This window comes from Conger conger, chromosome 2 (assembly GCF_963514075.1).
Source record: "Conger conger chromosome 2, fConCon1.1, whole genome shotgun sequence".
Classification (NCBI taxonomy): domain Eukaryota; kingdom Metazoa; phylum Chordata; class Actinopteri; order Anguilliformes; family Congridae; genus Conger; species Conger conger.
The window spans coordinates 14,185,573-14,211,400 of NC_083761.1; the positions used below are offsets into that span (position 1 = coordinate 14,185,573).

The following is a 25,828-nucleotide window of genomic DNA, read 5'->3' on the forward strand; positions in this document are numbered from 1 at the left end:
CCTTTCAACGGATAGGATCCTCTCACATGTACTGCTGTACCAGGAAGAATAACAAAAATGCAGATGAACCCTGCTACAAACATCTAGAGGCGAGCAGAAAAATAAATAAATAAAATGGCGGTTGCGAATGCTGTGATTGTAAAAAATGACAATCTCAGACGCAGCGAGGAGCAATGATGGCAGTGATCTGGGGAAACTCGCTGTAGCTTCATTAAGTGTTTTTATGAGATAAGCAGCAGGAGAAATGCACCGGATGCATGTTTGGGAGACGTGACTGGCAGGAGTCTTTGAAAGCATTCTGATATATTTATGATATATGATATATTTACATGTCACACATAGTACTGTCCTAAATCTTAGACACCATACATTTCTTAAATATAAATGTGGTCATTATTTTAGTCTATAAGTTTGAAAACCTCTTTTTTTGGTTTTCTGCTTTGTGTGTAGAAAAGAGTGAATCTAAGATTTCCAAACATTGATTTTCCAAAAAAAACAAACAGATAAATGTTTGTATTTTGTGAAATAAAGCAACATATTCAGTAATGGACCACTTTTCAGACAAAATTACCTGGAGAACCAGAAGCAAGCGAGACAGCTTAAGTCACAGAAGAAGAACTGTAGTCCAATATGTTTGGAATAAGACAATTTTCTTATAAAACTGCAGAACAGCGTACCTAAGAGAATTGATCCAGTTTTAAAGTGGACGAGTGGTCACAAGGAATGTTGATTTGTTTTGTTTTTAACAGTTTAACAGTTTTTTGTTATATTTAAACTTTTAATTTCATAATTTTTAAAGCAAACTTTAAGTTTTTCTTACATGAGCTGATTACTTTTGCACAGTACTGTATATAAGTAGCATCTCATATAAAACTTGCCCTCCTCAAACAGACGGAGCAAAACAACCCGTTTCATTCCTCTAACCACAGATGGCAAGTGAACACCTGGCTAATGCTTCCTTTGGAAATATCCCAGGATCAGGCCATCACCTGATATGCCGCAGAATTCTATTGGCATTGCTATTCCTGCCCTGTCAGAGTGAAGCTGTCAGCTGTGACCTTCTAGGACCTGTGCTCCCGGTATTAATTCAAACCCTAATCCCAGACCTTTCATCTACCATGCTTCTGTGTGTACTGCATTGATCAAACAACACATTAAGCCTGCTGAGTTTGTACCTCACATAACGCTCCTACTTCTGTATCTGGATCATGATACACACACTCCGGTCGCTATTTTTTCCTCTGTTCCTAGAGATGCCTGGCACAGCTGACAAATATCAAGCAATGGCCATCACAGTTCTTTAAAAATGTACTTTCAGAGTTCACACTGAGGATGTATACTCTTTCCTGTCACTAGGAAAACAATTTTAGTGGTAAAAGCAAGGTTTGCGACAAATAAAATGATTTCATGTTAGTTTACACAGTTAATTACAATAACTTATAGCCGGAAAGCTCATTACATATTTGCTTGATACATCATATTTCACCAAAAAAAGAACAAACCAAAAAAACCGTTATGGCGCATGTTGTCTTTTTAAACTTTTTAAACTACTATGACTGTGACTTCTTTTTTTGGACAAACCCCTACAGCTAAAAAACTTGGGGAAAAAAAGCTAGTGATCTGGGGTGAGAGAAGTGAAAAATGCTTCAGTAGCACAACCCCTCTATCTGATAGAGGGCTGGATGAGAAATCCTTTATATTCCGGAAGATAAAACACTGTTTTCCTTGATCTGGGGGTTTGGGATATCAATTGTTTATGCTGCTTTTAAGAAGCAGCATGCATATTGAAAATATCTAATAGTGTTCGTGCACTGAATTTTTCATTGTGGTGTCAATTAGAAACACAATAGGAAACTTATGAAAGTCACCACCAATGTTCCCATCACATCCTTCTGCATAATTTAGCAAAACATTAAAACTTAGGACATACCTGGGGTTTATTAGGCTACTATGACCACATGTACCCCCAACAATACTACCCATTTGTCTGTGGTCCAGGATATTAACCCTTGTGTTGTCTTAAGGGTCAAAAATGACACGCCACTATGTTTAACAGCAGACAGCTTGTTTCTTCATGCAAAATAGATTTGAAAAATAGAAATTCTTTCAGCTGCTTTATTCCAGGGGTTTAGTAAAGGCGGGTCATTTTTTTACTCTTAGGACAAGGGGAGTATACAGAACGTTAAGACTACAAAAGGGTTAAAATGAAGGCTTGTTCAGCTTTAAATAAATTTTGTTGACAGAGCATGGTGGCATACTTCACTGCACACTCAAATATAAATTTGCAATTATGCCACTATGGACCACAGATATGAAAACAGTTTGGATGAATTTCTGACCACGTTCTCTCTGATACTGATGCTCATTCAGTTGTAATTGTGACGGTTAATTAGAAAAGCAGATGGCAGCCCCAGTATTTTTGTGCAGTACAACAGTTGAATTTATATATAAGACCTCACTTGTCATTGTGCTATTCATATGACCATGACAAAAAAGTCAATGCTTTGGTGGTACGGTTGCAGAAATCATTCAGAAACTACCTTTGTAATAAATAAATAAATGTTTCAGACTCTTGAGGATTTAGTGAGAACAACATGTATTAAAGATCCCACCAGCATCTTTAATAAATCATTGGTTTTGTTTATACAATCATTGCTGATTATCATGAATTGCTACTAAATGATAAAGAATTTTTGGGTAAAGGTGATAAATTATTAAATCGTATTACATTATTAACCATAATCAACATCAGCTGAACATGCCACAGACACCATACAAGTTAATTTAATTTAATGCATCCAACTTAGACTCATAAAAACACATTTTGTTAAGAACCCAAAAATGAATTCAGAGAAAGCAAACCCTGCTGTTAGAGAAACCAATGTTGTGGTGTACTGCACATTTGCATCACATAGCTTTGGGCTATGATCCATATTTACAGTTTTCTACAATAGATGAAAGCAAAATAACTTTAATATTGACTCTACTGTATATCTTCCCAAATTAATATTTATTCACATTTTCCTCTTCGTTTTAGCGAACAGTTACAGAAGTGTTGAGAGATGAGATGAACAAAAGTCAGGAAAGAAATGCGACAGCCCATGCAAAGAGCAAAACAGTTGTATCGAACTCTTTCACCCCAGACTAACTGTTAAACAGCATATTTATTCCTTTTAGATTAAAACCTTCTTTCTAAACCACAAATCCACCGACGCTAGCTGAACAGACACAGCACATACCCGATACAATAATCCGCCTGAGTATCTGTGCAACTACAATGTGTTTGTAACAGCCACAATGTTTATTCATGGCCATACTAATAAACATTCAATATGCAATGCATAAAAATGAGCTCTTTCTGGATACTATAATAATACATATATTTCACATGGAAAAATTTATATTTAAATGCATACATTGCAATGTCTGAAGAGGCAATAATTTGTATATTTGCCTATAATACTGTTGCAATATCAATTTGTTTGGCGTGAAACATTCACAGCATAATAATAGTATGCGTGTTAAACTTTGAGACACTCTCCTTTTCTGTAAGTGAAAGAACATTTTATAAACAAAAATATAAATCAAATAATCAGTTGAAGCAAATATTTGTAGTTGCGTCTGGACCTCAAATACATCTGCTAGTATAAGCATGTCTGTTTTTACACTGCTCTCTGCTTGATTGATTTCACCGGATATAAAATATGAAAAAAGCTCTACCTGTATTCTTCTTGGATGAAGACGGGGATTACTGAAGGCTGAAGAACAGTTATCTCCACCAGGGTCCTGTTGAGCTTCACTGGGTCGCCGTCGTCATACGCGACGACAACAAGCTACAGCAGGAGAGAAGCATAGTACATAGTACATGCATCATGCATGGCTGAAGCCTGACACTCGACACGAGACTCGCTCACACACCAGAGGACAGGAGCAGAAGGGAAACGCATCCCCTTGTTTCACGCTCGCCTCAGTAAACATCTGATTGTCACATTTGTGCGCGCATCCTCGATTCATCCTTGTCTAAAGCTGCCAGGTCTCATCTACACACAGCATTCACCTGTATTTCTCTGTGACTGTGGCAGTCGGATTGTATAAATGTCACGCTCACCCTGAACGTTGTGCTGGGCTCCTCGTTGAGATTGACCCTGGCGATGATATTTCCGGAGTCTTCTTCCACCTCGAAAATGCTGTTGCTGTAGGGAAACTGGTCCGGGTCCACCCTGTACCGAACGCGACTGGCTGCAGTATCCTGAGAAGCAGAGCAAAGACTCAACCATTGTGCACATACTGTAGCATCTGAAAGCATACCTTAACTTCACATTACATCTGAAATATGCTGCGCGGACTACAGCATGTGGTCATGTCAGAGTACAGAAGCACAGAACTAATGAAAAAAATAAATAACCTTTTCACCAACTAAAAATACAAATGCCTAAATGCCCTTTTTGTCCACAAAGGCTCAAGGTTTGAGTAGGAGGTAATTAGCACTTGGCACAGCAGGGCAATGGGCTTGAAAGACTTGTTTAGTTGGTTTACTTTCCCGGTGGGTTCCAGTGAATAGACATGTCGGTAGATTTTCTTTTTCAAAAATCAAGTGCGTTTCAGCAGCTGTACACATCAAAGAAAAAAAGACAACCTTGAGGTTGTGGCCCTACTGGGTTTGCACTAATGCACTTGGGCAAACTGGAATGACAAATGGGACCTAGGGGCTGGGGGGTCCCTGGGGGCCTGAGCTCAAACAAATCCATCTTCCAACAGTATAAACGCTACCGCGAAAGGCCCAGTCCCCAGGGGGGCTTAGAAAACCCAATCGATTAACTGTATTTCGATCAATAAACCCTGTACATTCACCGCCATTGCTGAAGCGGTGAAGTGCTTTCCTGACCACTCCAAACGCAATTCGTCTCCCAAAAGATATTAGGGGAGAGAATTCAAAGGAAACACGGCTGTGTTATACGTGCACTCCATAAACATGCTTGTTGATCGTGTTTTATGTCTCTCTATTTTTCCCCCTCCTGTGAAACCGGCACATTCTCAGAAGGCACCTTTTTTGCTTCAGCAGTTTTGAACAATGCACTATGCTGGTATGCTCAGTTTATAGCTTGGCAGGCTGGCCGACTGAAATAAACTGAAATATACATAATACACTTTATAGTGCTCTATGGGAAGATAAGTGAGTATTTGATTAGTAAAAAAAAATAGTAATTTAACATGTACTGACAGTTTTCACATCTTCAAAAAAGCCATAAAGTGTTAGAATCTAGAACTGTTTGGAGATCACATGCAAAATAACCTAGTTGTCAAACCCCTTAAGTATCTCCCCAGTTTCTTAACACAAGCTTGAAAATAAAATAGTTACTATTCCTGAACCCTTTTGACTACAGGCGTAACACAGGTCTCTTCTGAAAGGTAACCCTTGGGGTTTTTTTTGTTGTAAAGCAGGGGTCACCAACCCTGTTCCTGGAGATCTATCATCCTATAGTTTTCACTCCAACCCTAATATGGCTCACCTGATTCTATTAATTAGCAGCTTGATGAGTTCTGTAGCTGTTGAATGAAGTGTGCCATGTAATAGTTGGAGTGAAAACCTTCAGGATGGTAGATCTCCAGGAACAGGGCTGGTAATCCATATTGTCTCAAGATGTCTTATTTTTGCCACTGCGTAGCATTCTAAGTGGGCTACCTGAAAAGAATATGGTTTGTTTACCTAGGTGAAAAATGCATGCTGTTTTATGCAAGCCTATCAAACTATACACTGATGAAACGCAATTTCATTAGCTAAAATGCTACTCAGTTGCCTCTGTAATACCATACCATACAGAGACACGGAGAGGGTCTTTGTCTATATGGAGGGACCGCTTTACCAGTTCTGGTCAGAGAACCTTGTAGTGGGTTATTGGGTTCAAGAGAGCCTATACAATGTAGATAATAGTCCTATGTACAAGAATTTTGTACAAGTACGCAACAGCAAAATGGTCAAAAATGATAATCCCTATGGATTTTATTAGAAATTCTAATAAAACAGAAACAACATTCTTTCAACGTTTCTTCTAGTTGGCACGTTCTTGGAATTAGAGAGCGAGAATGAGAATGAGAAAAAGAAAGAGAATTAAATAAACCCATTCCGGCCCATATATGGGGTTAAATTAACCAAAATCCAAGGTTTCTCGGTTAAATTTTCCCAGAGCCATCCTTGGTGACTTCAAAAGCAGGTGACATGAATATTTAACTGTAACACTTAATTGAACCCATAATTATTTTATCTGGGGACCTCACGTTTTTTTAAAACCTGTCTTTAATATTACTTTTATTCAGGATGAAGATAAATAGGTAATGAATAAAACTGAAGTTGACAGGCTTCGGGAGATATTGGATGCTGCCACAGGCAGCGGACAGATGCTATGAGTACATTAGGGTTATACAGGATCCTTGGAAAAACATGAACAGACTATGAAACAACCAGGTCAATGCACCACTGAAAAACTGATGATACACTCACAAAATACTGTTAAATAAATTAAAGATACTGCATTACAAATAAACCTCTGAGCATATCCTTGATCCCCCTATGTATTTAAATGGCTATTTTACAATTTCACATTTCATAAAGGATTACAGGCGTAATATGTAATAATAGAATATGATACCAGTGTTGCATTGACTGCACTTGTGAGTATTTTTTATTTATCAAAACTGCTGACACAGCACATAAGTGTGGATGAAGCAGCAAAAAACCTGCCTAATCTTATACAGTAACAACAGCTCCCTATGACATCAGTTGTAAGTGCTATTCTAATGAGAATGAGCATTCTTGTTCTGCCATCAAACAAAAGTGAACAGACTGAATGCACTGCTTAATAAACCACAACTGACAACACTGTCTGAGATGTATTTTGCACTGCAGTTCTTTTTATCTGTGCCATTGTACTGCAGAGGTTTGGTTTACAGCATCAAAGCTGAAAATAAATCTAAAATTCAATGACAAATTTATATTCAAGCACAACATGCCTTAATGTGTAGACTGCTAGGAGGGATAATTATTAAACAATAAGGTAATTCATGTTCAAGAAGACATCAACATGCAACCCTGAAGATAAGTACAGGAAACCATAAAAGTGTTCTCCAAGATATGCCGCTTTTCAACTTGCGTAGGCACCATATTTGACCTGCTCTATCAAAACTCAGTCGTATTGAAAATGAAAACAGCCAAAAATGAACAATTTTACATAAACGATTTATGCAAAATTCGCCTTGTTATGATAGAGCGGGTCACATATGTTTGTATGCGCATAGAAAGGAAAATTACAGAACATTTTCTATTGACATTTTAGTTCATTATCACATTGTGATTAGTCTGCTATATCAATGGCAGTCATCGATAGCCAGGGAGTGCTAATGTGGGAATCTTTATTTTATCTAGGAGCGGGATACTAATCTCTTCACTGCGGGTCCTGCACAGACCCACGTGCTGTGTAGTAGTGGTGGAGCCTCTTCTTTATGTCACGCCCAGGTCCTGAGAGGGGAGCCTCGGATTGGACAAAGAGCAGACAGCTCCGAGAAACACAGACTGCTACGACCCACTGCTTCACCATCTGGTGTAGAAAGGGTGACGGACGCCCACTGAGGTTATTAAAATGCTCTGTGACAAAGCGTCTCGCCCAGTTGAGATCAGACCCATTACAGAAACAAGGGAGTGTACTCACAGTCACGTCAAAAATGCGACTTTGTCCTGCTTACTGTACATTCGCTTAGAAAAATGTATCAATTAATTGACGAATAAATCCAAATTGTAAATTAATTATTTCAAATACTCATCCATCCATTATCTCAACCCGCTTATCCTGAACAGGGTTGCAGGGGGGCTGGAACCTATCCCAGCATACATTGGGTGAAAGGCAGGAATACACCCGGGGCGACATGGCTCAGGCCCCTGCCCGGGCTGTGTCGAAGTGTCCCTGAGCAAGACACCTAACCCCCAAATGCTCCTGACGAGCTGGTCGGGGCCTTGCATGGCAGCCAATCGCCGTGGGTGTTTGAGTGTGTGTATGAATGGGTGAATGGAGAAGCATCAATTGTACAGCGCTTTGGATAAAGGTGCTATATAAATGCCTGCCATTTACCATTTACACCCTGGACAGGTCACCAGTCCATCGCAGGGCACACACACCATTCACTCACACATTCATACCCACGGGCAATTTAGACTCTCCAATCAGTCTTACCTGCATGTCGTTGGACTGTGGGAGGCAACCGGAGTACCTGGAGGAAACCCATGCGAACACAGGGAGAACATGCAAACTCCACACAGAGAGGCCCCGGCCGACCGGGATTCAAACCCCGGACCTCATTGCTGTGAGGCGGCAGTGCTACCCACTGCACCATCCTATATACAAAAATAATATAACGTTTACCATTAACAACTATACATAACAACTGTAAGTACATCTGAATGCTGAGAGGGGGAGTATGAAACAAAAAACATAGAATAAAAGTAATGTGTTATTTGAGGACACCATACATAAAAATAACTAGAGGATAAAATATATTTCATTTCTACTGAATTATCATATTTCCTGGCAACATGGGAATTTAGTTTTCTCTAAATGCTAAATTTGATGAAGGTTGATCACCTCAGGATAAAAGCTGTTTGAATGATCTCAAAACATTGTCAACTGCTGCTCAATGGTATTTTGTTTCATTATAGCTTAATCATAGTTGTTTTTTTAAAGCGAGTACAGTCTGATATACCAAAGAACTTTTGAGCACAGACCGGACCAAGGGCTATGATATGCTCTTTAGGCTCAACATGATAAACTGAAAGAAACAACACATATCCAAGCCTAAAATGAGCAACAAAGCAAAATAAACAATCAACACCCTCTGTACAGCTAGCTTCAGCACACACTAGCAATATGATTGGCAAATTGAAAGAAGTATCTAATATTCCGGGTTCATTTTCTCTTGTACATTGCAACCATTCAAGCAATCATTCTTCCGATATCTAGCACTGTGTTAAGCCTTGTCCTGAACACCTCTAAGGGGCCCTGCTTCTGCTGAGTCATGGTTAGTTGGTCCAAGTTTTAATAGCTCTGAGCAAAAATACTTCAAAAGCTCCATCAAGTGTATGACATCCGGTACTGCATCAGAACTCAACCTGAAAGAGCCCCTGTAATTCATCATATTACTCCCTTTAAAAATGCAGACGCCTCAATGAAAACCAACGGTGCTAACTTATGCTGAGATTGAATACCTGTTTTTTTTTTAAATACAACATTTGCATTCCACTTACATGCACACTCAGTGAGAGCTTTATTAGGTATTTATTAGACTTACTTTCAGACTTCTGCTCCTGTAGCCTATCCAATTAGAGGTTTGACATGTTATGTGTTCAGCGATGCTCTTCTGCATACCACTGCTGTAATGCGTGGTTATTTGCGTTACTGTCACCTTCCTGTCAGCTTCAACTGTTGCTCAATGGATGTTGTTTTTCGCACAATTCTCTGCAAACTCTAGAGACTGTTTTGAGTGAAAATCACAGGAGATCAGCAGTTTCTGAGATACTCAAACCACCCTGTCTGGCACCAAAAATCTCACGGTCAAACTCACTTAGATCAAATTTCTTCCCCATTCTAACACTTAGTCTGAACAACAGTTGAACCTCTTGACCACATCTGCATGCTTTAATGCATTTAGTTGCTGCCACATGATTGGCCGATTAAATATTTGCATTAACAAGCTGGTGTACAGGTCTACCTAATAAATTGCTCACTGACTGTATATGCCCCTTTTAAAAACTGACTAAATCCTATTAACATTTTAATGTTAATGCATCCTCCCCCACAAGTTGTCCTGCACAGCCAGTATGGCAGCCAGTGCAGAGCATTCTGCTATTTGAAACCCAGCAACTGAGATCTATAGATGTGTGCCAGAGACCCTCTGCTGGGACCAAAGACCCACTATGCACTTATTGAATGCAAGTAAAACAGGGTTGAAAAGTGCAATCTCTGCACAAATGTCATTTTTATGCATATGCCTCAAAACCTCCAGATACTGGTCTTACCAGCTGTGTCCATTCTATGACCTCAAAAAGTTTGACATCCGGGACCAATCCTGCCCTTCTCTCGAATTTTAAAAGAGTTTCTGGGTCTTTCTTGTTACATTAATACGTGTATAATCGTTTTTTTACTATACCATATAACCCAGCTTAAACTCTTGCTATAAATTGTAACTGCCCACATATAAAATTATTTGGTGATAAAATGTTTCACTTGTTAAGGTATCTGCACAATCTGTTAATTCTTTTAAGAGATTTCCAAACTTTTTAAAAAATATTGCTGTTTTTTTACATTCAATTTTGTACATGACCCCTTAAGTATTTTTGTATATAACCCCATAATGTATTCAAATTCACACTCATGCCTGTGGCCCTATAGGGGCTTGAAGTAAATCTGGCTGGCTGTACAGGAAACACAAGCTGACGTAAAGCAAACCCCAATACCAAACTGGTGCGAGACAAATGTAGCCACTGGACCACTGCCACAGCAAGGGGTCAGTGGATCAGGCAGCATTAATCGATCAGGCAGGAACAACAGAGCACAGCACCAGCTGAGGCAGAGATACATTGAATGGAAGTGCCCATAGGTGATGGGCATTCCAGCAGAAACAAAATGACAGGTCTCCAACAAGAGTGGAAAAAGTGGCACTTGATCTGTGAGCAAATACATACCTGTGCTCCAGCTACAGGTCTTCTAGTGGCCCATTATTTACGTTCTTTCTACAGTATGTTCAAATACAGAAAGTGTTTTAAACTTTAAAATAGCTGCCTGTACACTGTACAATAACTAACACAGTGCACGCAAGTGCAGTGTTAAATGTGACAGGTGTTAATATCAATCGACCGCATTATACACACTAAAATCGTTTCTTCACGCATGACTAATGACCCACTTAGACCCGGCCCGTGACCTACAATTCGGGAATGAGTGGGAGTCAGGCTGCCTGTGTCAGTGGGGAGGGAGAGCTGCTACCAGGAGCCTGGATGTGGGAGCGCGAATCTGGCACGGGACCCAGGGGGGAAGGTGCTTTAGTGCTCGAGACGGGCCTCACGCCAAGTGGCTGTGACTGACTGACTCATCTGGCTGCTCAGCTTGAGGAGTTGCCACTCTTGTCATCTCAGAAGTGCTTTACATATACAATCCGAAGCAGGGGAGGGATGCATCGCCACGGCTCGCTAAGTCTCTCTCGTGTGAAGAGGGACATCTGAGTTTCTCAGCTGGCCTGACAAACGGGTGAGTCAATGTGACCCCCCAGAGAACTGACCTCGTCTTGTTTTCTTGCTCCTGTATCCCTCTGCGCACTGTAAACTTGGTAGGTGCAAAACAAAAACAAGACTATAGCAATAACAATAAAAACATACTGTAACTATACAGTATAGGGATAGCAGCCGCGAATGGGTCTACTGAGCTGTTCAAATGACCTTGGCAGGTTGAATAACCATGCAACAAAAAAAGGAAAAAGAACACATAGGCAACAAAAGATACGAGAATTCTGTCTCAAGGACCCCTCAAAATGCTTAAAGTGCGTATAAAAACTGCTATTGATTTCAGTGGTGGGTTTATGACGGAAAGAAAACTAACGCCTTGGAACGTAACAAGCTTGTTCTCAATCCTTATTTATGTGTTATTCCATTGCGGTGATAGGCTTATTTTGTGCCATCACCCATTGGCAAAGGGCAAATGTTAAACTCCTTATATCTATATAGTAACGCCTCATAAATCTAACAATGTATTTTCATGCTCCGTGATTTCTAACTGGTAATAGTGAAATTATTTCAGCAGGCCAGAGGGTAGCCAATACCCTGTATCCTGTGAGTGTGCCTGAGTATGCAGTTAGCAGATTGCTTTTACAGCTGCAGAACTGCCCAGCCATGTCAATCAAAGTAATGTTATATTACATAGAGGAATCAGACAACCACAGGGAGAAACCCCTGATACAAACCGCTTTAATTACACACTGCATCCTGCCAATGGGAGAACATATTTTCTGGGACCGGGCCAAGTGTTTTCAGCTGCAGCAGTCATAGTAACAAAATATGAATAATTTTTCGCAAGTTTCTTTGCAAAATTAGCCTTTTGCGTGGCAATCTGTCATCACTGTTCCATATCTGTTCCAAAGCAGAATTAAACAGGCACTTCAAATAAACTAGATTTATACAGGTTCTGGGGGGATTTATTTTTCTGTCAAATTTCAGAATTATGTCAGAAATTAGATTCAAACTCTGAGTAGATAAAAAAGAGTCCGCCAATAAAAAAGGCACATAAAATACAAGACTTTGAAGCGAGCTCATCACTCAATTAAAATGAGTGTAAATTCGTCCCGATAATTTCAGTCACGGTGACTTTAAACGGCAGAGGTAAAGGCAAACAACTAAACTATGGGAAAATTTCATCTGAAAGCTCAAAGTGTGCTGCAGCATTGGAGAGGTTAACGTGACACAAACTGTCAGAGCTTCAAAAGGCCTGTTGAAGAAAGGCCGGTAAGGGCTTGATTTTGCTCCCCGCTCATGCGAAACGCACAGCAGTCCCGTGACGCGGACTAAAGGCCCGGCCCGGCTCCCGCTTCGACCGACGGCGGGACGCTCATTCATGCTCACCGCGGGGTCCTGGTCCTCGGCGAACACCGTGGCGATGACCGTTCCCTTGACCGCATCGGGCGCCACCATTCCCCGGTACATGGCCTGACTGAACGCCGGGGAGTAATCGTTCATATCCTGAAAACAATCAACACAGAAACGCACAAATATCATCAGCAGAAACCAGAACTGGATTAGTGACACATTCAACAGAGCAGCTTAGCAACGGTCCCCGCTACTCCTGTTCTATTACGCGATGCATTTACAAGTGTCAGCCTGTAGTCCTGAAGATCCCATTAACACAGAGGGAAAGCACTAAACTAAAATGGCATATATTCAATAACGCATTATTGCGGAGCATTAATAATGTAACGCGGGGGTATGTGTTTTGGGACCGTGGGAAGTTCTGTAATGTAAGAGGCATCGCGTCGGCTGATTTTACCTACAGTGTGTGCCAAAATCATAAGTGCCCATGGGGAATTATTAAGAGCCTTTTTTATGCTTGGGAAATTCATTTAATTTCTTTCTTTCTTTCTTTCTTAGAGATTCACTTTACTCGGGAGGAGTCCAAGAAGACTAAAGCCTGGGATGGCAATGCAGCCATTCATCTCCAGGACAGAACTCCATTTGCATGCGTTCAATAGATCCTCTCTCCCAGAGTCCAAGGAGAGGGCAGCACAGCTCAGGTGTCCAAATCATCTAACCAGCCTCTCTGCCACCGCTCCAAGTTTCCCCCAACATGTCCTTGGACGGGCCCAAGCAAATAAAGGTTTTCACTGCTCCGAGACACATAGAAAACAGCAGCGTTTAAGAATGCCCTTCACACAGTGTCAGGGTGTAATGTTCAAGGGAATCATTACCAGCTGGAAATGAGAAAGTAATACATACACTCACACAGGCACACACAGGCGCACACACACACGCAGACACACACACACACACACAGGCACACCCACACACACACACGGGCACACACACACACGCAGACACACAGGCACACATATACACACACATACACACACACACACACACACACACATACACACGTGACTCTCCAAGCTGCAGTTCCACATCACTTGAATAAGGCCCATGGGGCAGATATAACCTCACCCCTCTGATAACACATTCTCCCCATCTGCCGCCTCGGACAATCCTCTTTCCGCCCAGGACAGTGCGGCCCGCTTTCTCCCGCTGCTAATTAATAATTAGGGGCGTCACAAATGGACCCAGTTCTTTGTGGCCATTAAGTCCCTGTCAGATGCTCGATACACCTCATTTGAAAATTTTCTCTCTTTAAGCTGAAATTACCATGCAGGCACTGATTACCCGGAGGCACTGGTCCCTAATGAGATTCCCTTCAAGACCTCGCTGCCACAAGGAAGCTTAGGCAATCCACTTCGCTGGAGCAGGAAGATGGTATTGAGCAGCTGGTATTGGCTCTTGTCTCCGAGCGTTTCGGTTCAAGGTTGAATTGCACAGCCACAGCCCTGAGGAGATGCAGCATGTCACAGAGCCATACGTCACCGGCAATTATGGGATGCAATCAGCCGGCAGTGCCTCCTTACACTGGAAACAGTTGCGGTTTAAAAAGATTAAAAGCTCCAGGAACTGGACATCTTGTTGCCCTTTTACCATGATAAAGAGATTGGCTTTGCAAATCTATAGTTACAATATAGAACGGTAGAGGTTTTTTTTTTAAGCGTGGACCCAATTCCAATTTGCTTGGAGTGCCAGAAAGAGACTAGAATCTTTTGGTCCATTCACTCTTGGCACTGAAAGATACCACGGCTTCCATTCAACCAAAACACAATGGACTCGGTTCTGAAAGGAATAGGTCAATTTAATTGTTACATGCCATTTTTCATTAATGTCAACAGCCACCTCTCATTTCAAACCACACAATGCAGTGTAATAGGTGTTCCAAAGTTTGACTACAATGGAACCTTTATGACTGCTGTGACTGCCATTGTATTTCCTTATGTGACCACCAGTGCATGGCAGAAATCGCAGAGGGAATTGGGCAGTTTTGTGCAAATGGGAGAAAAAATTGTGTGGAAACTGTGAAGGTGGTGAAAAAACGCTAACTGACCACTGAAAGTAAGATTGACATAGTTCGACTGACTATGGAATGTGTGGAAGAATTAAACATAATGTAATGCACTTCAGTTGGCTAATGCTATTTAATGAGAACATCAGTTGATGCAGTCATTTCGCAATTACGTTAATCAAGCTGTACCCTGTTACCTCACTATCTGAATTTTTTCCCACTGGGTAACATTTTATAGGGATCATATTTAAGTACATCTTCTTTTGCGTACATCCTCACCTGTCTACACACCAACAATAATGCAATACCTTTGTTTTAATAATGAGTCTTTGCTTTAATGATAAACTCCTGGTGGACACAAGTGTAACTTTTTGAAACGTCTTAACAGGAAAGGGAAAGAATGTGTTTGAATTTAATTTAAGCTCTGTGGATACGTGTAAACAAGATTTAATACCAAAAACCTCTGCAAAACAAATAAATAAATAAATATAAACTGAAACTGTCAAGGTTATTGAGTGACTCTTAAGAAAGAGCAATAAAGGAAAAAGAAATTGAACCGGCAACATTAGCATGAGTTCCTGTTGGGTTTATCAAGCGATAACATGAATAAATTGCTAGTCTCCTATCAAAACAAGTCTCTGAACACCTAAAAAATTACAACAAAGGATGTCCTTATCTGAGGAAAATACAAATGTAATTTTCTTGACTGACAGTGAACAAGCTCAATGTCACTGGAAAACATACCTTTTTAACAATGCAAAAAGTTTGCTTATGACTGGCGGATAGAAACGGACTGAAGCTATTGTGGAGAATTTCAGCTCGGCTTTAAGGCCAAACTAACCACTGAAGTACGCATGGACTCAAACCTAAGCTCAATAGCAGCAGGTGCAGTCCTCAGCTATATTATTAGCAATGACCAGGATGAGTCACTAGGACATAAAGGGCCGTATCCTGCAAGGGTCACAGTGGGTATACGCTAGGCAGGTTTATATGAGTTGCCACCTGTTCAAGGTATAGGCAACTATAGCAGTGACTGTTTACAGCTGCAGTGCCTGGTTACTGCTACCAAGAGTTCATTAGAATGAAACAGACAGATGCCCAAAGGCTGTCACCAGTGAGAAATATGTCACTCCTCCTATCTGTGCTAGCTCTCTTCTGTAGTACCAGGTGCCCTGGTTGTAAAGGGCCACTGGTCAGCAGGTTCAGTGTATCGCCGAATGACACAATGGCACGCACACCAAAGGGAAAATCCATCCATCCATCCATCCATTATCTTAACCCGCTTATCCTGAACGGGGTCGCAGGGGGGCTGGAGCCTATCCCAGCATACATTGGGCGAAAGGCAGGAATACACCCTGGACAGGTCGCCAGTCCATCGCAGGGCACACACACCATTCACTCACACATTCATACCTACGGGCAATTTAGACTCTCCAATCAGCCTAACCTGCATGTCTTTGGACTGTGGGAGGAAACCGGAGTACCTGGAGGAAACCCACGCAAACACGGGGAGAACATGCAAACTCCGCACAGAGAGGCCCCGGCCGATGGGGATTCGAACCCAGGACCTCCTTGCTGTGAGGCGGCAGTGCTACCCACTGCACCATCCGTGCCGCCCCAAAGGGAAAATGTGGAGGATAAAAGGAATAAAACTATTAAAAATGAAAAATTTTATTTAATCTGTTGGCACTGACTATTGTGTAAAATTACTGTACATAATTGGTAATGCTTTGCTCTATGCTTTGAGGCCGTTTTCATTAACCGCAGCTGATTCTCTGCTTCCTGCTGCAGGCAAATTTTCATTCAGCTGACGCCCGACGGTTATTCTCCTGAAACGCTATAAATCACACATCCGCAATCCTGACAAAATAGAGTCCTCACAGACCTAATGATCATTCACACGTAAAATATCCCTGCCTTACTGTAGTACTGTACTGTATCAATCAGCCGGCGTGTCCGCCTTTTGTGCGCGCTGATGAATGTGGAAATAGTGGAGGGCCAATTTATCTTGGACGGTGTCATCGCGTGAAAGCGGCTCTGTGGCTTTCAGCAAAGTGGCCTTCTGAGGGGCTACTTTTCAGCAGGTATAAGTAGAAGTGTGCGAACATCAGGGGAAGAGGGGGGAGAGGGGGAGCAGAGGAGAGGATGTGTTCTTACTGTGACTTTTACGGTGACAGTAGCCATCCCCGGTGGCATGCTCCCTCCACTGTCTAAGGCCTCCACTACAAAGGTGTAAGTGGCCTCTGAAGTGGAGAGGCTTTCGAAATCCAGGGTCTGTAACACCGACAGCTGCCCGGTAACCGGATTAACGGAGAACAGCTTGCTGGCCTCCTCTGTCCTTATCCGGTAGGTGATGTTGGAGTTGAGGTCCGCATCTTTGGCCTGGGGCAATAAAAGTCCGTTGCAGAAACTCAATGGGCCAGTTTGGCAGACACAGAATAAGCCTAGTCCTAAACTTCTGATTTGAATGGAGACCCTGCTGTAAAATCCAGCTATGCCAGCTTGACCAGCTTGAAAATTGAGCTGGTCAAGCTGGTCATAAGCTGGTCTAGCTGGGTATGGGCTGGCCAACCAGATAGTGCTCGAAGCTTGTTTGTTTCAAAACAAAGCTTGAGTTGTTCAAACCATGTCAAGCTGGGAGTTGGTCTGAACTGGTCAACCAGCAATCTTGAGCTGGTCTTCTTAGCAGGCATTCTTCATACACAATTTAAACCAGGGATAAGCTTAATCTGTGTCTGTGAAACCGGCCGAACACATTAACATTTGTACAAGTGCATAAACTCAGGGCAGTAAATTAAGAAAGCTCCGGAAAATAATTAACACGTGAGGCAGATCTGTTAGCGTAAAGAAGATAAAACAATGTTCATAAAACACTGGGCATGCTAGCAGTTACTTCTCCATTTATCTCAAATGGACTTAATCTAAAAGCTCAATCTATTCTATTACACTTCTCATGTCCTGATATTCAACAGTAGGAATAATATGCACAGTCACTTACAACACGCTGCACTGTTACCCTCTGGAATCAGTGATGTCTTATTGACAATGGAAAGAAAAGTGAACCGTGCCAGGTTATCTAGGCGTTTGAAAGCCTGGGAAGTAGCAGCCATTCATGTGGAGTGCTCAGGGGAACTGCTTTACACACTGATAAAAAAAAAAAAACCTTTAGTGCCTTCATTTTGCCAGAATCACAGGCCATCGCAGGGGCTTTTCCCGCCAGTGCCGGGAGGGACTGGGGAACAGCGCGATGATGGGTCTGTCACTGAAGACAGATCAGCCATCAGGCTGTCAGAGGCTGGTGTCACTCAATCACTCACTCTGGATATGATGTTAATAATAGCCTTTCTGTGCTTCAGCTGCATAATCGTGCGTGTCGTCTCATTTGCTTCGCTTAAAGCAAGCGTTTGCTTCACTTGAAATAATATTGAACGTCTCAAAAAATGTACAGCGCCAAATGTATGAGCTAAGTCAACTGTCCCTGAAAGATGTACAGTACCTGGATGCACTGACACACACACACACACGTGGACTCAACAGAAAATGACCACACATGCAATGACATATACTGTACTTCACATGTCAAAAATGTAATAAACAATATAAAAAATAACCTGTTCTGAAACAGAAAAATACATTTCTCTCCAGATACCTGAAATATTTCGACTACCTCCATTGTACAGTAAGTGTCATGCTGTACAGGTATATGGTTTTCCTGTGAAAGATGCTAGTGTTGCATCTGTGGCACACACAGACTGCTCATGCTGGCAGGGCTGGCCATCTGTCATCTTTGCTTGTATCCCACATCGTCCGTCTCCCTCACACTACCCCACCTCCGGGGCGGTAATGGCCTAACGCCCTGGTGCGCTCTGAGGCTAGGCTAATGCTAACGCTAGCGTCTGGAGGCTGCAGACGCGCCGCTCGGTGTGGGTGTGCGGTGGGAGGGGGGGTCCGGGAGGCTCACGCTCAGCTGAAGGACCACCGTGCCCGGGGGGCTGTTCTCCGGCAGGCTGGCGGCGTAGGAGGCCTGGGAGAAGACGGGGCTGTTGTCGTCGACGTCCAGCACCTGGACGGAGAGCGTGACGGTGGTGCGGCGGGGGTCTACCGCTCCGTCCGAGGCCTCTACGATCACGCGGTACTCGCTGCGGGCCTCGCGGTCCAGCGGCACGGCCGTGAAGACGCTGCCGTTAGCGTTTATCCGGAACAGACCCGCGTGGCTCACCAGCCTGTACCGGACCTGCCCGTTCACCCCAGCATCCGGATCGGAGGCCTGGAGGTCACAAGGATAACACACAAACCCCAAAGCCTCTTACACAAGAGAAAATCCCACACAGCCTGTATACCGGGGTACTAAAATCTGCCTCTCAAGGCCAGGAGTACTGTACTGCCCTTTTTATTTCTACCCAGTGGTTAATTGATCGATTAATGCCACTAATTGGCTACTGACTGGCCAGAGGCCAGGGGCTCATTCCAATGGCTTATTTTTTCTTTTCTTTGCTATTTTTTCAACTACATTGGGAGAGGCTTGGAAAAGTGTCAAGAAAAGAAATGAAGACGGGGAAATCGTGACATGAATTAGGCTAATGGAACATCCTTGTTCCTTCAAACGTCAGTTTGAAGCCATGTCAGTTAAAGACTTCGCAGAAGGAGAGAGGTGCATCCACAGGTTGATCATTTACACATCAGGCTTTCAAAAAAAATATCCGTCTGGATATTGAAAATAACGTTTTCTTGCTCAAAGGAAAGATTGGGAGTACCTAACTTCTATTTCTAACTCCTAGAAGGAACATTTAACAGGTTGGAATGTCCTTAAAGACGGCAGACCTCGATATATTTCCGGGTCATGAGCAAGAAAAAGAAAAAAAAGAGGAGAAAATAAGCGATTGAAATGAGGCACTGGGGTCTCAGGTTTAAATCAGTCCTGATTAGAGGGGGAGAATGAAAACCAGCTGCACTGCTGGCCTCAAGGGCCAGCCTTGAGCATCCCCGATGTATACCCTTCATCAGACAGGCATGCAATATAATCATTTAACATTCTATTAGCCAATTAATGAAATCTGTCCAAAATGTACGTTCTGCAATAAAGCAAATTCTGAGTTACTGCCATATCATATTTAAGCATGTCATTTTGTGCTAATTCCCCTCTTGTGCTAGAACAGCATTTTCATCTAAACATACCCTGGATCAAATGCTCTGAAACGTGATTGTATTTCAACCTTACAGCAACAAAATACAGGAATACCATACTCCATACACCATACTACTATTACAGTATGTACAGTAGAAATGATTTCCCAGGACTCTTAACCCTTTCAGTCCCTAGCCCAATATGAAGTGGCTCCACCAGAATCGCAAGGGGTTTTGGCTTTGGTTGAAAAAAGTTTTCACAGGGTTTTAATAGGGGCTTAAAACAATAGTATAGCAGTCATTTTGATTGTTTAGGGTATGATACAGTATGGCACTCTTGGGATTTCATGGTAGTTACACTAGAGTGGTATGCTTGGGACTGAAAGGGTTAAGTAAACCGTCTAACGTAGTAATTTGCTTAGCAAAAACATACAGTAAAAATATCAAAACCAGTAAGCAGTATGGACATTTGAAACCCAGCCGATAAGAAAACATGGATTTTAAGGGTTTTATGAACCCTTGAGGGCCGGGTAGAGTTGCTTAATAAATTTTAATTCCCTGCTGAATATGACAGCTCATTATAATTTGGCCGAGAGCTTGCAAGTAGTCCTAATAGTTTCTGAAAAGCAGTCATATCTTCCCTTTTCCTTTTAATTACTGACAAGGAAGGAGGGAGTGAGCCCCCACGCTCTGAGTCTGGGGTGGGTTTCAGCTGGCATGGGGCCGCGTCACACCACAGTCCTCCTCTCCCTGGGGTTACGGCACGGTGCAGAGAGCGTTTGATTGGGGTGAACCGACCCTGCGGCACTCCAGGTAAAGCCAGTCCAGCTTTCACGGGCTTAAATGCTAGCATTCATTGTTTGATGGAGGAATTAAATCTGCTGACCGGACCAAAGATGACCGGCTAATGAGCTTGCTGACTCTCGCTTTGATTAAAATCAATTCCAAAACCAGCAGCTGACCACGTTCGGAGCAATTACAAATCGGAGCAAGCAACTCTTACACAAACGGACGTTTAAGGCGGAATACAAATGCGAGCGTGGGGGAGGATGAACTTTTTTTGAACATGCTAATAAAAATGATGAAACTTTGGGTAAAGGGTAGGACATAGGATTTATACTGAAAGAATACATTATGTCTATCAAAAATCTGTATCTTGGGCACAGTACAGTGTATTGTAGTGTACAATTAGTCATAAAATGAATGCCAGTAGTCTAGAGACACAATGTTAATGGCTTTCATTTTCCTTTTATGTTTGTTATCTTCCTTTAATATCTTTCTTCACCTTTATTAGCACCTTGGAGTGGTGCAGCAAATTAGCACCAAAGTCACATCATTTTTCTTCTTTTACGTCTGTGAACATGTTTATGAATTCTCTGTGTCTGTACTTGATATCTACTTAAATTTTATTTCAGGTTATTACAAAAACAACAACTAGACCTGTACTAATAGAAAGAAATACTATAAAATCGAACATAGCAGAAGATGAACAGTCATACTATTGCCTGTGAATACACACACGGTCAAATGTATTTAGGTAAGCTTCATTTTTTAACAAATGTGGACAAAACTTGTTGTTGGCATTTCTTTTACTTTGCCCACACTAAGAACAGACAGCAAAAAGTGAACATGGTAATTTAGCTTGCCTTGCAGGCATTCCTTTTATCAAGCACTTAAAAAGGTCATTGTAATGAAAGCATTTATCTACTTGGAGATCAATTTAAAGTTAATTAAAAAGGTTTATAAGAAAACAGCACAAGCAGCTGTGTAACACAATAGTGTCAGTAAACACTTGAAATCGGTGAGGCATAATTACTCTTCTCTGGAAGGTTCTGTAAGGGCAGTCTGAAAGCTGCGATTTCTCCCGCCTTCTCGCCTGGGCCATCTTGTAAATATAGTAATGTGCTTTTCTGAGTTGATAAACAAAAAGGAGCACCTGTCCCTGCACAAAGTGCCAGGCGGAGACGGGGCTGCCGATTCCGCTATCAAGGAGATAATGAAAGCAAACAGAGCGGCCTTCGCCATCTTTCCCAATTAGCGGGAATATCTCGCACAACTTTTACGGCTTTAACTGAAGTGAACTGAAACGCATCCGCCGTTGAGCCACAACTTTGCATCACCGCGATTGCAGCTGTGTTGACAGAGAGCAGACAGGTACGATATTTCATTTGAGGGGAAAAAAACTAAGCAAACACAAACAACAACAAACAGAGGATGCGCTTAGCATCTCTTCAGAAAAAGCAGAACAAACAACTCGCCTGACAAAAAGGTCTCAACTTTTCACAGCAGATGGTCTGCTGCTGCGATTAGTCATTGACATCATTTGGGACGTACAGTATGTCGTGTACCTGCAAATGACACGCGCGTTTCGGGGCATCGGGCCAAATTCCCGAGTAAACAAACGAGGGCTGACGAGCCGGTCCGTTTACTGCTGGCAGCGAGGCGATATGTCAGGAGCTCCTGCGCCACGCAGACGCTCTGCGGCCGTCCCGCACGGACGGGGCTCCCGTTCGCGACGCGCCGCCGTTCAGCGGCTGTTGGACTTGGCCCGCGTTCAGTATTCACGAGCGGAGGACGTGTGACAGGCCTGAGTGAGCGTCGGATTGGAGGAGAGACAGGAAGGCGAGCGCGATGCCGTGTGAGGACCATCATCAATCAGCGTGCGCCCCCGTCAATGCCATCCGCCGTTTTTCATGAGGACGCGGCGCAGGTTAACGTCGACTGAGCGATGCAAGTCAAATCAGGAAAAAAAACAAACGGGGCCCGCAGAATGTACAAACAGACGCTCTCCGAAGATGTCTTATCACATTAGTCTCTGATTATTTTTCAAACAAACCGGAGCTCTATTAATCTTAACCAGTAATTAAACCTCCTTCGGGCTTAACAGAGCTGAACAATGCAGCTCATTATGGGATGTCCCTGAAGGAGACAAATTATTTAAATGACTTTTATTTAATTGGAAAATTCCACACACACTAAAAATGGGTATCGGGCAGGGAGGTTGCTAGGAGATATTGGGCAGCCTTTTTGGCGTTGGGCTTTTGGCAGCTGGTCATTATGGGCCAGAGCCGTGATCCAGAGGTCGTGTGGATACCGAGGTCCTTGGCACCACGCCCCTGTCCACAAGGACACCAAAACCAATAAGCCAAACGCCAGCCACTGGAATAGAATTACTAGAACTACAGTTACTTTACATAGCGACAAATCAGAATGTTCCCACTCAGTCAGACATCTATGGAGCGACACTTGCCTGTAGCGTGGTGGTTAAGGTAAATGACTGGGACACGCAAGGTCAGTGGTTTTAATCCCGGTGTAGCCACAATAAGATCCGCACAGCCGTTGGGCCCTTGAGCAAGGCCCTTAACCGTGCATTGCTCCAGGGGAGGATTGTCTCCTGCTTAGTCTAATCAACTGTACGTCGCTCTGGATAAGAGCGCCTGCCAAATGCCAATAATGTAATGCAATGTAATGTAATAAATGGGAATGGATGGACATACCTTTACTTGACCAACAAACAAATTGGCCTGCTCTTCCTGGACAGTGAAGTTTTTGGGCAGAAGCGTGTCGAAAACCGGATCGTTGTCATTGACGTCAGTGACCACTATCGTCACCGTGGCTGTGGAAATCTGTAATCAAAAAAGCAAACAAGCTATTTTGTAAAGTAAGTATTATTTTAACAGCAGAAGGCATATGTCATGTGCTTTCCATTGGGCATGCATATTCCATAAATAGATGTATAAACTGAGCACTGCATTGTGACAAGCCAAACACAAACAAGCAAATAATACATTTTCAAATTAGGCAAATTCATAAATCAACATCAACATGTCAAAATGAAAACTGATTAAATATATTTTCTGCCAATTTGCAGAGCCAGTACTACCTCCTGTCAACAAATATACTTTACTGATGAATTTACATAGCTCTTGTAAAATGATGTTGTGTTTGGATTCATAGTCAGATAACAAATAATCAAATACAAATTTTGCTAATATCCATAACTCAATTTGCATTGTGGTGAGTGCAATGGCAACAAAACCAGAACCAACAGAATGAATTCAGGCTAAAGGTGATTTCAGTCAACATGTCTCCACACCTCACATTTCCTGTGAGAATTAAACAATGTAGAAATGAAACACTTCATCGTAATTTATTGTGGAGCAACACTGAACCTTGTGTGCCGAACATCATATTCTTTATACAAAGAGAGGCAATTAAGTGGCACTTTTAAACAACTGAACTTTATAATAGATAATACGAGCACATAATAAATTACATTCTACATTTCTGAACTTTTATAATCACTCAAGCTATTATTTTTTGTGTACAGCACACGATTGTTGACAAATGTCCCCAAGAACAACAGCAAGCAGTAAAAAAGCAAGGAATAACAATGTTTATTAAACTAATTTCACTACTACTGCATCACTCAACAGGGAATATGAATAGGAACATGGGTGGCTGAGCAGTGAAATTTTAACCCTTCAATGCCTCGGTGACCTGAGTCTGAACTTGACATGACATTACATCAGTCACTACACTGGGTGTTGAAAAGCAATATACTGCTACAATACTGAACTCAAATCTGAAAGCCTGAGGGCAAAGACCATCTTAACCTTTTATCATAAGTCATGAAGGCAAGCTAAGGATTTACAATCCACCATAAATAATGGCCCCCTGGCCTCGCTAGGTAAAATAAAATCCTGAAAGTGACGATAAGAAACGAAGTTGAACCTATTACGCGTTTTGGAGAAGAGGAGCACAGAGCCACTGATGCCCCTCCCGTATTAGTGACATCAAGGGCACGTCAAAACCAAACCCATCAAACCCCAGCCTTTGTGTTCAAAATGTATTTTACCATGTCATAGACATGACAAAAACAGCCCCGAACGATGTCACTGCACTTAATGGGTTTCATTCGATTACTGTTACAAGGCACACGGTTTTCTAACCCCTCCACGCTCCACATTCTAACAGCTTAGGTAGTTTGAACGGCTTGCTGGTAGAAAACCAATCGCAAACGACCTAGCACATCCGCAGCTTTTAATCAATGCAGCAGGGGCTCAATGAGTGATATTTTAAGCAATTTGCCTTATAGGAGGTGGCTGTCAGCAAAGATTTCAACCTACACATTTAATCTGCAGCTGAACATGGGCAAGGGAGATTTACTCGCCCGGTATCACAAATATGATGGATTCATTCTAGACTCATCCTTTGAAGCCAATTAGGTTCTTTCTAGCCTGGTGGTATCAAAGCAGAACATTGCATTAGGTCCGTAGCCATCGTTCTCTCGCTGATGAATGGCTTTCTGTGATTTATCTTAAAGAATAACCCCGCTATGGTGTCCTCCCTCCCCTCTGCCATGAAATTATAAAGCAGGGCAAAGATATCTTTGAAAGGTAATTACATCCAGGCATAAAAAATCTCTTGATAAGAAGGCACTTCCAGAGCAACAAACATCAATGATAAACGTGAAATGGCAAGCAAACTACTGTAGAATGGCCAAAGCAAGATTGAAGGTTACATTGGAAGTTTTTTTCGTTTTGTTTGCTAGCATTAGCATTGTCAAATATGCAAGTGTTCTCTTAAAATGTGTAGACAACCCTCGCAAATATCTCTAAGACTTTTGAATTGCCACAGCCTTACTAAAGAGGCAGAACGGATTTAACATTTCTGCCAAAGACAGATGAAATGTACAGTACCCGCCAGCGCAAGAAAAAGAACAAGAAAAAAAAAAAAAACTATGATCACAAAATCATAGCTCTGATTGAAACTGAAGTGGCATTAGTTGGAAAAAGGACAGCATCTTTAAAAAGAGTACTAAAGGTAGCATTGAGAGCTGGTACGTTGCCTAGTCCACACTGCCAGAGATCTCCACTGTCAGTCATTTTCTTACATTTCTCGCTCTGCGCATAATGGTTTCAAAGACCATAAAAAACACCAAAAGGTTTTCAGAATGGAACAAAGTGTGCTGTACCCCACAGTGCTAGTATACAACAGTAGGTGAAAGAAAATCATTTTAAAAC

General features: G+C 42.2%; 1 protein-coding gene across 1 annotated transcript in view; it reads right to left on the bottom strand.

The window, feature by feature from the left end:
* pcdh15b (protocadherin-related 15b) overlaps positions 1 to 25,828 on the bottom strand; it is a 158,040-nt gene that overhangs the window by 36,295 nt on the left and 95,917 nt on the right. The window contains exons 19-24 of the mRNA XM_061231247.1: positions 23,300 to 23,428; positions 18,640 to 18,945; positions 16,836 to 17,060; positions 12,653 to 12,769; positions 4,109 to 4,249; positions 3,721 to 3,833 (exon numbers count right to left, since the gene is read on the bottom strand). Coding sequence (XP_061087231.1) covers positions 3,721 to 3,833; positions 4,109 to 4,249; positions 12,653 to 12,769; positions 16,836 to 17,060; positions 18,640 to 18,945; positions 23,300 to 23,428 — 1,031 coding nt within the window. The remainder of the gene's footprint in view (positions 1 to 3,720; positions 3,834 to 4,108; positions 4,250 to 12,652; positions 12,770 to 16,835; positions 17,061 to 18,639; positions 18,946 to 23,299; positions 23,429 to 25,828) is intronic.